This window comes from Henckelia pumila, chromosome 3 (genome assembly GCF_033568475.1).
Source record: "Henckelia pumila isolate YLH828 chromosome 3, ASM3356847v2, whole genome shotgun sequence".
NCBI classification, from domain to species: domain Eukaryota; kingdom Viridiplantae; phylum Streptophyta; class Magnoliopsida; order Lamiales; family Gesneriaceae; genus Henckelia; species Henckelia pumila.
In genome coordinates, this window is record NC_133122.1 from 197,417,081 (window position 1) to 197,428,700 (window position 11,620).

An 11,620-nucleotide genomic window follows, 5' to 3' on the forward strand; every position below is an offset into this window, starting at 1 on the left:
GTTTTTTTTTGTGAGTGGAAACCTGCAGCCGCTACTTTTCGGTGTGTTCTGGATAAACCCTCGCACTAACGCAATAGTTTGCAAACTACGCTAGTCAGGTAAACCACACTAGGCAAATCATGTGTGATAGACTAGTCCAAGAAGGCGTTGGCAGGGAAATCGAACTTCTGACTTATGACCAAGAGTTCACCTACTCCACCAACTTGGACACCCCCTAGGGACGTTTTATATGTTTTTCAATGTACCTCACTTGTATTGAAAAATATCTCTATATTTAATTATATCATCTCACCCCTTGATCAGTTCACATGTAGACGACTTAGAAGCATACATTCGATATTATCCCGTAAATAACATGAAATTTATCGATCTGATTCGAATCACACCTTTTGGGCATCACCCTTGTCTTTGTCAATAAAATGTATATTTAGGTTATATATATATATATATATATATATATATATATATATATAATGAACAATTACATGAGCAACAGCTGACGTGAAACCTTGTAATCCAATGGGTGATTTTCAGGTCAGTTGTTGCTGATGTAGTTATCCATGGTAGTTGTCAATGTGATCGAAACTATATATATATATATATATATATATATATATATATATATATTATTTTGGGGTGCGAAAGGGAAAAAAAAAAAAAGATAATGTCTTGCTTCAATTGTAAATTTTAATTTTATTTTGTCCTTTGATTTCGGTACTACTGTGAGAGCGAAACGTACAATCAGCTACTGAATTCTCTTCTCATTGTTTGAAGGATAGGGCTTCAGTTGAAAATAAAGTCCACCGTAAAGTAGCAAAACCTAGTTTTCAGATCGAAAAGCGAGAATCTTCACCGAAAAGGGGCGGGTGGAACAATGGCTGCCTCAAAGGATCGTGAAAACTTTGTCTACATAGCCAAACTTGCAGAGCAAGCCGAACGTTATGATGGTATCTTTTTTTTTTTTTTTAAGGATTCAGGATTATTGTTTTAGATCCGCTAATTCAAGGATATAATTTTCTGAAATATTTTTGGCAGGAGTAGTTTCAGATGCATAACATGATGAGGAAATGTTCTGTGTATGACATTTGCAGTACATGTTCAATACTTCTTAGATTAGATTAGATTAGATTTGAGAGGTTTAGCGGCAATTGAGTATTATGACTTATGAAATCGTGCCAAGAAATGGTTTTACATGAGGTGGATGCCATGGAATCTGGTTGTTGGAGAATGGGTGTTTCATTTTGGTGCACCGAATTTAATTAACCCGGAGAAAGTTATCGAGCATTGCTTCATTACTTAGTTACAGAAGATTTCTTGGGTGAAGTAGTTTCTGGGTATTTTTGCTTCATGGTGTTGGTATAATGTATATTTAGCATCTGACACTGATTTATAACTTCGTCTTTCAAGGTTTATATTTGTTTTCTGAGTAAATACATGATTGTGTGAAATTAGTATGGAATGCATTGAAAAAAGTAATGCTAGGAAATGAATTTTTATTAGGAACAAAGTTACAAGTTAATCTGATATTTCAAGAGTCTTATATGGAAGTATTTTTTGAAAATGTTGAGAAAAGAAGAAGTCATTCGACCTGTTGATTGACTGAATGCTAAATGAGAATATCACATGAATTTTTGGTAGAACGTGTTCTTAGTATGAATTGTTTGGATGAAACTTTCAAGAGCTTATGCTATATGTTGCCGGCAGTGGTAAGCTTGTCTATCACGCAATAAAGAATTAGTGATAGTTTAATCTTTTCGAAAATTTAAGTCCATGATAGTTTTTAAACGACTTGTAGGCTTTTAGCATCTTATATTATATTTGATTTCATAAGCTCCTTTTTGAATACTTCACGTGCATTTTGATTGATGACAACTGTGTTCCATTGACTTGTTCATTATTCCGAAGAAATGGTGGATGCCATGAAAAATGTTGCGAAGCTTGATGTTGAATTGACAATTGAGGAGCGGAACTTGTTGTCTGTTGGTTATAAAAATGTGATTGGAGCTCGAAGGGCTTCGTGGAGGATTTTATCATCAATTGAACAAAAAGAAGAGGCGAAGGGACATGAACAAAATGTGAAAAGAATCAAGGAGTACAGGCACAAAGTTGAGTCGGAGTTGTCCACTATTTGTGGCGACATCATGACTGTGATTGATGAGCACTTGATCCCTTCCTCATCAGGTGTCGAATCCACCGTGTTTTTCTATAAGATGTAAGTGTATCGTCGATTTCTATTTGCTTCTGTATGATGTTTTGCATGTTCACCCTTATCCATCAATTTTACATTATACATTTCTGATTCCTTGTAAAATTATGATTGTAGGAAAGGAGACTACTATCGATACCTGGCAGAGTTTAAGACAGGCAATGAGCGGAAGGAGGCAGCTGATGAATCAATGAAGGCCTATCAGGTGAGACCTGAGTCATAATATACCACGCACATCGTTTTTTATCATCTAAGATGTGGTTACAGTTTATTTAATTTTTTGATACATTATTATTCAGTTTAGTTAAACATGTGATGTTTCTTTTGAAAATTTATGCTGGCTTTGATTTATCTTGGTCACATTAATAGCGTGAATGATAATAATACAGACCAAATAATCTGTAAGATATAGTATTGCATGTGCTATACTTTGTAGAAAAGCTCATTTAATTTTGGCTCATTAGTCTAAATGAAAATAAAAAAGATCATTTAATTTTGCTCGTTATGGTTTTCTGTGTAGAACATCACATCCCTTTTCATGCCCTCGTCCTGGTTTGAGTTATTTTTTCTTTTATTTGTTGTAGGGGTTCTCGAGCATGTTTCTGCTGCAATATTTATTGTGATTATCCAGGATGATAATATTTGTGTTTCAGCCTTTGACTAAATCTTTTTGATATGCCTATAAATTTTGGATTTTAACCTTTGTTCCAAAAGCTTGTCTCAGAATAACAAAATGGGGTGACAAACTGCATGAATATTGTTTTATCTAGTAGTCACAGCTTAGGGAATTTTATTTTTTCATGAATGTATTTCTGTATGTGATCGAAAAATATCAGTTAATTTTTTTTTCTTTAGAAATAATTTATAGTGTGATGCTGAAGACACGACTAATGTAGTGACTTTCACACCGTAAGTAACATGATCATTTGCTTGCAGGCAGCCACCAATGCAGCAGAATCAGATCTGTCTCCAACACATCCTATTCGATTGGGTTTGGCATTGAACTTCTCTGTCTTCTACTATGAAATTTTGAACTCTCCAGAAAGGTATTTGAAATGGTGCATGAATTAATATTTGCATGCATGCCATGGGAAATTCGCTTGTAATTTAGTGTGTAAACTTTTACCACAGGGCCTGCCACCTTGCTAAACAGGCATTTGATGAAGCTATCTCGGAGTTGGATACGTTGAGTGAAGAATCATACAAAGATAGTACTTTAATCATGCAGCTCCTGAGGGATAACCTTACCTTGTGGACTTCTGACATTACAGAGGATGGAGGTAATATTTAGTTGACCTATCTAAGGGTTTGTTTACATTTTTCCGACTCTTGTATGCTCTATTTAAAGGGTATCATGATTTGTTGAAACCAATTCATATGGATTCAAATTGAGATTTGACGTGTTTTATTTCAAAATAAACTTGAATCTGCCGTGCCATTCGCCCATGCTGCCTCAGATATGCATAAATTCTTGATGTTCGAGTTTGGTAGTTTTCAAGATGTTCGAGTTTTCCATATTTGTCTATCTGTGAATGTGGCAGCTCATTTTCATTTTCATTTTCATTTTCATTTTCATTTTCATTTTCATTTTCCTTCCCAAAATCTTCTCATTTGGGAGGATGGAAATTTACCGGTTTGGTTGGTAAATCTTGTAATGTAACAATTTATTTATGTTCAAATAAATTTACAAGCTTTACCTGTCAAAAAAAAAATTCTAATTTTGTTTGTGACTTTGGACTCTTGCTCTATCATAAAAGAGGCTCCCAAATTTGTTTTGTGCTCTTATAAATTAGCCTCATTCATTTCATTTCTCATCAGAAGAAGGCCAAAAGGTAGATGGGCTTGCAAGAGCCGCTGACAACGACGCAGAGGTGTGTTGTTTAGTCCCAAGTCGGCACCTTTTGTTCCGTATCATTTGAAAATCTCTTCTAATTTGCTTTGTGTAATGAACTTAAATTTTTGTTCGTTGCAGTAATTTATATCAATCGCATTCAATTTCGGCAATCAAGTGGAAGGCATTGCTTCTTCATATTCGGTGTTGTGGACCGTTACATTCTTAAGAGGGTGAAATATGAAGTCCTCGTCTCGTCGTATTGTTCGTCCTATTGTTTGTGTTGTTTTATTGTTGTGGTTGTGTTTTTTTTTTCTTTTAAGAGGACGAGGTTTCTCCCGGCTAAAACCAGGCACACCTCTGTCTTACTCTGTACCAATTCAGAATTTGCCAATATTATTTGGACTTCATTTACATCGAGTTTTCACTTATTCTCGGTCGATTGTTGCTTCATAATAATTTTTGTAATAAAAACTATTAGATGTTGAAGATAGAAATATATGTTTTTATTCTTTCTTCTACGGTGCTAAAAAATGGTTAAGAAAATTACTAACTAGATTTTAATTATTTTAATATTATATCATATGTATACTTTTTATGGTTTCTCTCAAATTTTGCGGATGCCAATTACACAGAAATTTATTTGTTTTGAAATTGTTTGTAATTTTCTTAGCCATTATTTTACCATCGTACTTCCTCAATTTTACTTTATTTGACAAACCCAAACAATCTATCGAGCACGTGATTTTGCACAGTTGGAAGGGTGATGCGGAAAATTTCCAGATTTACACTTCGCTCCAAACAAAGAAAAACCCTACACATGAAAATATCTCAGGATTATTTTGGTCAGTATGAGCAAATATCTCAAATAATCCCACATTAAATCCTACAAATCAAAAATTTTATCACTACATTTTATAAATTCTCACCTGATTAGATCAATTATTCATTCTATTACAAAAAAAATTATGAGATTGTTTCACGGGTTAATTTTGTGAAACACGTTTCTTATTCGATTTGGCACATGAAGAAAAAATTTTATACTAAAAATATTGTTTTATACTCTACACATGGATCGGGTCAAACCGTCTTATATGTATAAATCTATATGAGACCATTTGACACAAGACTTACACTCATATGGTCCTTTGAAACAAGTGTGGGCTTGTGGCCTAAAGAGTCTTTAGGAATTATGTCGGCAATAATTTGTGACTATGTTAGACATAAATGTCTCTCTTGTTTAGTTAATTAATCATATTTTTATTTTTTTTGTATCATGCATGCATTTTGAGATTCTTCGCAATATTTGAGTATTTCTCTTTTAGGATGAGACGGAGTTTTAGTTGTTAGAGAATCAAAATCTGATCTAACTTCTATTAAAATGTGAGACTCGTATGCAGGGGTGGATTCTGGAATTTTATCAAGAAATGGCAGTCGGACAGAATAAAAGATAACATGTATATATATATATACACACACATAATCAGCACATAAAAAAAGTTATATATATTAAATTTAATAATATTTTTATATTTCAAATTTCACTTATAATTTACCCTTACGACTTGATATTTACTGAAAATAATTAATAATACTTCATTCGATAAACTAATATAATATATATATATATATATTCAGTATAATTAATTAATAATCGTAAAAATCTTCTCAGCAAAAATTTTTTTCTTCACTGCAGTTGTTGCGACTGGTAAAATAAAAGACAAACTTACAAACTTGTAAGCTAACTATTCTTAGTTCAACAATTTTTTTAGGTTTAAAAAACTTAAAAATCATTTGTGTTTAGGTTTAAAAAATTAGTGATTGAGCTACAATTTTTTAAAGACTATGGGTCACAAATTTTCGGGTCACTTTGCACACATTAAACAATAAAAATTAACTTAAATTTTTTGACTCCCTTTTGTATTTTCGTCTTTGGTTCCTTATCATTTTTAAAATATAAGAATATTTTGGTAATTTTTAAAAAAATTCAAGGGAGGCAGCTGCCCCCCCTTGCCCTTTAGTAGAACCGCCCGTGCTCGTATGATTTAATGGCGTTAGAATATAAAGAGAATTACCGGTTAAATTTCACCATCTACATATTTTATGTAATTAGTAAAAGTCATATGCGATGCACGTGAGAATATCTTTTGTTGTCGATAAACGTTGTTAAATGAATTAATTGATATGAGAAGATATTAACACGCAGTTAATAAATGATTTTAATGGTGATAATATATACTTTTTGAAAAAAAAAATCTATTACATGTCTTAGTGATGTAATCAATATAATTTTCGACATTGCAACTAATAAAAATATTTGCAACATTTTTGAATAATATAGCACTTGTAGTTTCAATGTTTGTATTATTTACGGTCATGATTATTTTACATCCACATTAACATTTTATAATAAGACATTATCAATAATTCATGTAAGCTTATAAATATAAGTGTTAAGTTTATTGTAGTTTTACATTAACACAATATTGATATTGAAACTTATGTAATTATTACAGCTCGATCGAGTTTTCTATTTTTTTATTAATCTTGAGAAATTATGACATGCTTCGTACCATGAATTCGTCTTATTTTATATCTCATGTATATATGATTTATTTTTTATTTGTTAATAAGTGAGATATGTTAATCAAATTATATTAAATATGATTTTGTAATTTTCTATGTTAAATGTTGATCAGTATTGATTTATGAAAAAAAATTGGTATAGATAATGCATTCTAAACCTTAATTTAAATTATTGCGTCAAATATTTTTTTTATTTTATATTTGAGATTTTTCTCTCTTTAACGATTTTTCATATCATGTATTTTTTATTCTCCGTGAAAGAATCATTATTATTATCATCTTTAATAACAATTCTTGTGATACTATCTTCATCAATCATTTGCATTTTTCTATCGTTATTATTTAATCAGACGGTCTCTTTTTTATACTAAAAATATTTACTTGCAAAGAATAACAATAATTTCATCATTCTCATCCGCATTCTGGTATGTTATCGTCTTCCATTACTTGTATGCCAGTATCGTTAACGATCAATATATTTGTTGAACGTCCTTTTTTTTTTATTTCTCATTTTTTGAAATCTACTGATCTCTTTTTGTTTACAATGCTCTCATTGATGAAATTTTTGATTGAATTTTAAATGTCTTTAATTACAAATGCTAACATTTCATATTGTATCTCAACCAATTTATTGCATAATTTTTTTTTTTTATTCACCTGATTGAAAATTTGCATCAATATAATTTTTACAGGATCTTTAATTTAATGTGAGACGTGTCATCCATAATTGTTTTAGACTTTCTTTTTTTATTTATTAACTAGCCCGTAGTAGATTGATTAACATGGATATATTTACAAACTACAATAATATTTAAATAATATCAATATTATAGTTTTGCTAAAAACAATTGAAGATATTCATCTCCAACTCTTGTAAAAATATTTATTCGTTAATTGTAACATCATCTCATAAAATAATTGTTATAGTTTTTAGATTTTTTTAGGAGGAAAAATAGTTAAATTTTTAAATTTCATTTACATATATGATATTTGTGTGCTGGTTTGTTCTTTATTTATTATTTTGGATTAAAACATGACTCTATATGAATTGATTTATTTCAACAACGATGTGTTAATTTATATATATTAATAACGTTTAAAAATATGATATTTTGTTATATTTATGAACTCATGATATAATTATTTAGTTCAATAGGTCCTTAAGCAAATTAAAATACATAAGATTTTTTATTAAAAAAATATGTCATTACATCTACAAACAAATAAAAACTAAAGTATTTTGGTGTTTCAATCTTTTAGGAAACTGGATAAGTATTTAATTTAATTAAAATTTTTGTGAAAAAAATATGTTCACTTTATTTATAAGAAAATAAAAACAAAATTATTTTGGTATTTCAATCTTTTTGAAAACTGGAACCTTATCTAATATGCACACATTGTCAATTTTGACCTTATCATAATAATTGATTTTACAAAAGTATCCTCATAGAATTTATTAAGTGTGTACCAACCAAGGATAAAGTTGAAAATACACAATGAAAAATTTTGACATTGGTTCACACTTTTATAGATGAGTATAGATAGATAAGTAATATAATATATTATTTTTATGTCATAACAAATATTTAACTTTTACATTTATATTCTTATATATATTTATTTTTACATAAATTTGTGTAGAGTTAAAAAACAAAGTTGTAGATTCACAATTATAAAACTTTACCCTTTTATTCACACATAATAGTTAATAAATATAATATAATATAATATAGATATCTTAGCCAGTGAACGAATTTGAACTTCACGTGTAACTCTGCATTTTGGGAACCACACGTTGACCTTCATTGGAGCAGGAGATATGGAAAGAGTACTACATGCTTGCTTGCACAGATCGATCTCGATCGATCTCAATTTTTTTTTAAAGTAATAATCTGCAGTCGCTATGTTTTGTTATGTACTAGGTACATAAACCTTCTGATTAACACAATAGTATTTAATCTAGATTAGTTGGATAAACCGTATTAAGCAAGCGATCATGTGCGACAGACTAATCCAAAAAAATATAAGACTATAGAAGAAATCGAACTCTACCAACAAGAACACCCATTAGAGGTTGCTCGGGCTCATTTTTGGGACTTTTTGAAAAGCTTAGCGAGCGAAGTTAGTGTTATGGTAAAATATTTATTACTATAATTATAAAATTGTCAAAAAAATTACCGTCTATAGCTTTTCCATAAAATTAGTTCCTAAAATTTTTAAAAATATTTTCGGTTCCTAAAATTCAATAAAATCATAAATTATTTCTTACTTTAGATATTCAATCATAAAATTGACGACAATGACTAATTAGTAATTATATAATTTTTTTATAAAAAAAAGTACATGACAAATAGTCAATAGTGTTATAAATTTGAAGTGTTTAAAGCCAAAAGGTTTTAGTAAAAATGTACAAGGACTAAAATATATTTACCTCCTAATTTATACGTCGAAAAATAATTAAATAATATATTTTTATTGCACAATTTAATTCATTAATTTTATTATTTGAAAAGCTTCAAGAATATTATTGTATTTATATATAATTTTTTGAAATAAACATAATTTTATTATGTAAATAAAATAAGAGCAAATTGGTGATAAATCCCCAAACCCAAACTTGACTTTGCCCTAGCTCCCTACCCATAAGATTCTTTGCAATAGCTCCCTAGGACCACAAAACTTGAATATTTAATTGTTTAATTCTTGTACTGGATTTATGCTTTTTTATGCTTAAAATCTAAAGACTTTATGCTAAAATCTGAAGATTTTGTGCTTATTCATGGTACAAAGAATTATCCGTAAAAATGATATCAAAGCCTTAGGTTAATTATTCAGACATAATATTATTCGTTAATTCATGCTTTTTTTTGTTGAAGATAAGATTTTTTTTTAAAGATGACTTCAAACGAAGGTTTGAATCAAGAGGATTTTATTCATATGAAATCCTATAAACAAGTTAATCTATTCACAATAGATTACTTACAACAGGTTGTGATTAATGCTCTTAATTTTGAAGAGATAAAAAAAATGATTTCTAACTCTCAATTTTTAGAGATTACCCCAGATTCATCTAAACTCTCCAGAGATCTTAGAGAAATTCAAAAGACGGTACAATATTACAACAATAAGCTGTATGAAATACCTCGGAAAATTGAAGAAATCCTTAAGAAACAAGAAGAAATTCTTGGAAACCTAAAGGATCTTCAAAATAAAATCATAAATCTAGAACACACTTCGGGTTCTAGAAAAAGAAATACAGGAGGAAGGTTACCACTCTCATTTGGTACCGAACCTTTGTTACATCAGAAAGGTAAAACCAAAATGGTCCAAAAACCTTTAACCAATGATGAAATGATGATTAATCTTATAAAAGCAGTATCAGAAAAAAACACTATCTGATGACTACTTTAGAAAGATTAAATCTCGAGGATCTATAAGATCTTGCGGATTCTTTTGCGAATCTCAAAGTAGTAGATCTAAAAATGAATTCCCCTGAGGGTGAACAACCCATAGGGAATCCCCCAAGATATGTGGTTAAAACAGAAGAACCACATAGTGAGTTCCAGGTTGGAGAAAATTCACATCCAGCAGGAACCAGATCGAGAAAAAGTAAAATCCCACTCCATCAAACTCCTTACGGAAAAACTATTTTAGATCCAATACATCCTTACGGGGTTATGTTAAACCTTGATGTTTTGGACTTCAAAAATAGAGAAGATCTTATAGATGATTGGACATCAGCTATGAGAATAGCAGCAGAGACATTAGATCTCAATAAAGAAGGATTCATTAAACTTCTAGAAATGAGTCTAATGGGATCTGTTAAGATTGCATGGGAGATGACTATGCCAGAAACTAAGGAATCAATCTTAGCAGGAGAATCTCTTAGCGATATTTGAAAAATAATGGCCACCCTATTTAAAGCACAATTCATAGGGGTAGAGATATTGTTTAGTCGAGAAGTTTCAGAATCAGAATCAGAATCAGAATCAGAATCAGAATCAGAATCAGAGTAAAGAGGAAGTGTTTCGCCATGAAACACATGAAAGTTTCGCTGGGGTCTTTAGTCAAACCACGATATCTCATAATATGGTCCAAAGGATTATGAGAGAAAATCCAACATTACAGAAGTACCAAGGATTTTCGGCAGGACAAGTTGAAAGAGTCTTAGGAAACCTAGGGCTAAGACAAAGAAGACATAATTTGATTTATAAGGTATCCAGAAGGAAAATGACGATCCCTATGGAACTAACCACTAATCAAATTGAAATGCAGTTAATTCCCTTTGAAGAAATTCGAGAAGAATTACAGAAATTAAAAGCAGAAGTAGCAAAGACAATGTCTTGGATTCATATTAGAGCAATCCAAATTATGATCAAGACTACTTTTAAAGAGGGAATAGATTCACCCATAGATATCGTAGTATGCGATAAAAGAATGAGGAATATACAAGATGCGGTTATAGGAACTATCTCGGTAAATGTATGTGCAGGAAAAATTGTGGGAGTTATTTATCCAAGAATAGCCTACAATTTAGCTGATAGAGATTTTAGTCGAGCCTTGACTTTGCATCAAAACTACATGGAAAAAGACTAATGAAGGAAGGTAATATGTCATATTCTATTACGTATCAAATTTCATATGCTCTTTCTAATACTCACAATTCTGAATTATTTATTAGAAATGAGTTCATTGAAATTTCAGAGATCTTTGGGAAAGTTGCTCAAGCAATATATCCGGAAAGAATCGAGTTTTCTTTAATTCAGGAAACAGACATTCAAATTCAAGACAGACCGGTTCTATACAGAGACCTTAAAATAGAACCCCGAAGGTTATCTTTCCAAGAAAACAGAATGACAAGCAGGAGATGGGACAAATCTCCTATTCAAGAAATTCCACCAGAAAAAAAAAAGTTTTTTATAATAGGAAAACTTAGATCTCCATAAGGATAGAAAGAAGTGAAAATAGTATTCAAAATTACAAGTCATCGGAACTTG

At 30.4% G+C, this 11,620-nt stretch overlaps 1 protein-coding gene across 2 annotated transcripts; it reads left to right on the forward strand.

Moving 5' to 3' along the window:
* Positions 1 to 718: 718 nt before the first annotated feature.
* LOC140886375 (14-3-3-like protein B) lies at positions 719 to 4,451 on the forward strand. Of its 2 annotated transcripts, none has more exons than XM_073292927.1 (7): positions 719 to 947; positions 1,906 to 2,212; positions 2,324 to 2,411; positions 3,143 to 3,252; positions 3,338 to 3,486; positions 4,028 to 4,077; positions 4,179 to 4,451. In XM_073292927.1, the coding sequence occupies exons 1-7, from the start codon at positions 875 to 877 to the stop codon at positions 4,179 to 4,181; spliced, it is 780 nt and encodes a 259-aa protein (XP_073149028.1). In that variant the 5' UTR covers positions 719 to 874; the 3' UTR covers positions 4,182 to 4,451. The 2 variants fall into 2 exon arrangements, with proteins under 2 accessions (XP_073149028.1, XP_073149027.1); XM_073292926.1 differs by having other exon boundaries at positions 720 to 947; positions 4,025 to 4,077.
* Positions 4,452 to 11,620: the final 7,169 nt, after the last annotated feature.

What these genes read in the sequence shown, in the direction of transcription:
- LOC140886375 (XM_073292926.1), top strand. Translation starts at nt 875, where the DNA reads ATGGCTGCCTCAAAGGATCGTGAAAACTTTGTCTACATAGCCAAACTT. An exon ending in GCAAGCCGAACGTTATGATG is followed by an intron (nt 948 to 1,905) that starts GTATCTTTTTTT and finishes ATTATTCCGAAG; the next exon opens with AAATGGTGGATGCCATGAAA. An exon ending in ACCGTGTTTTTCTATAAGAT is followed by an intron (nt 2,213 to 2,323) that starts GTAAGTGTATCG and finishes TTATGATTGTAG; the next exon opens with GAAAGGAGACTACTATCGAT.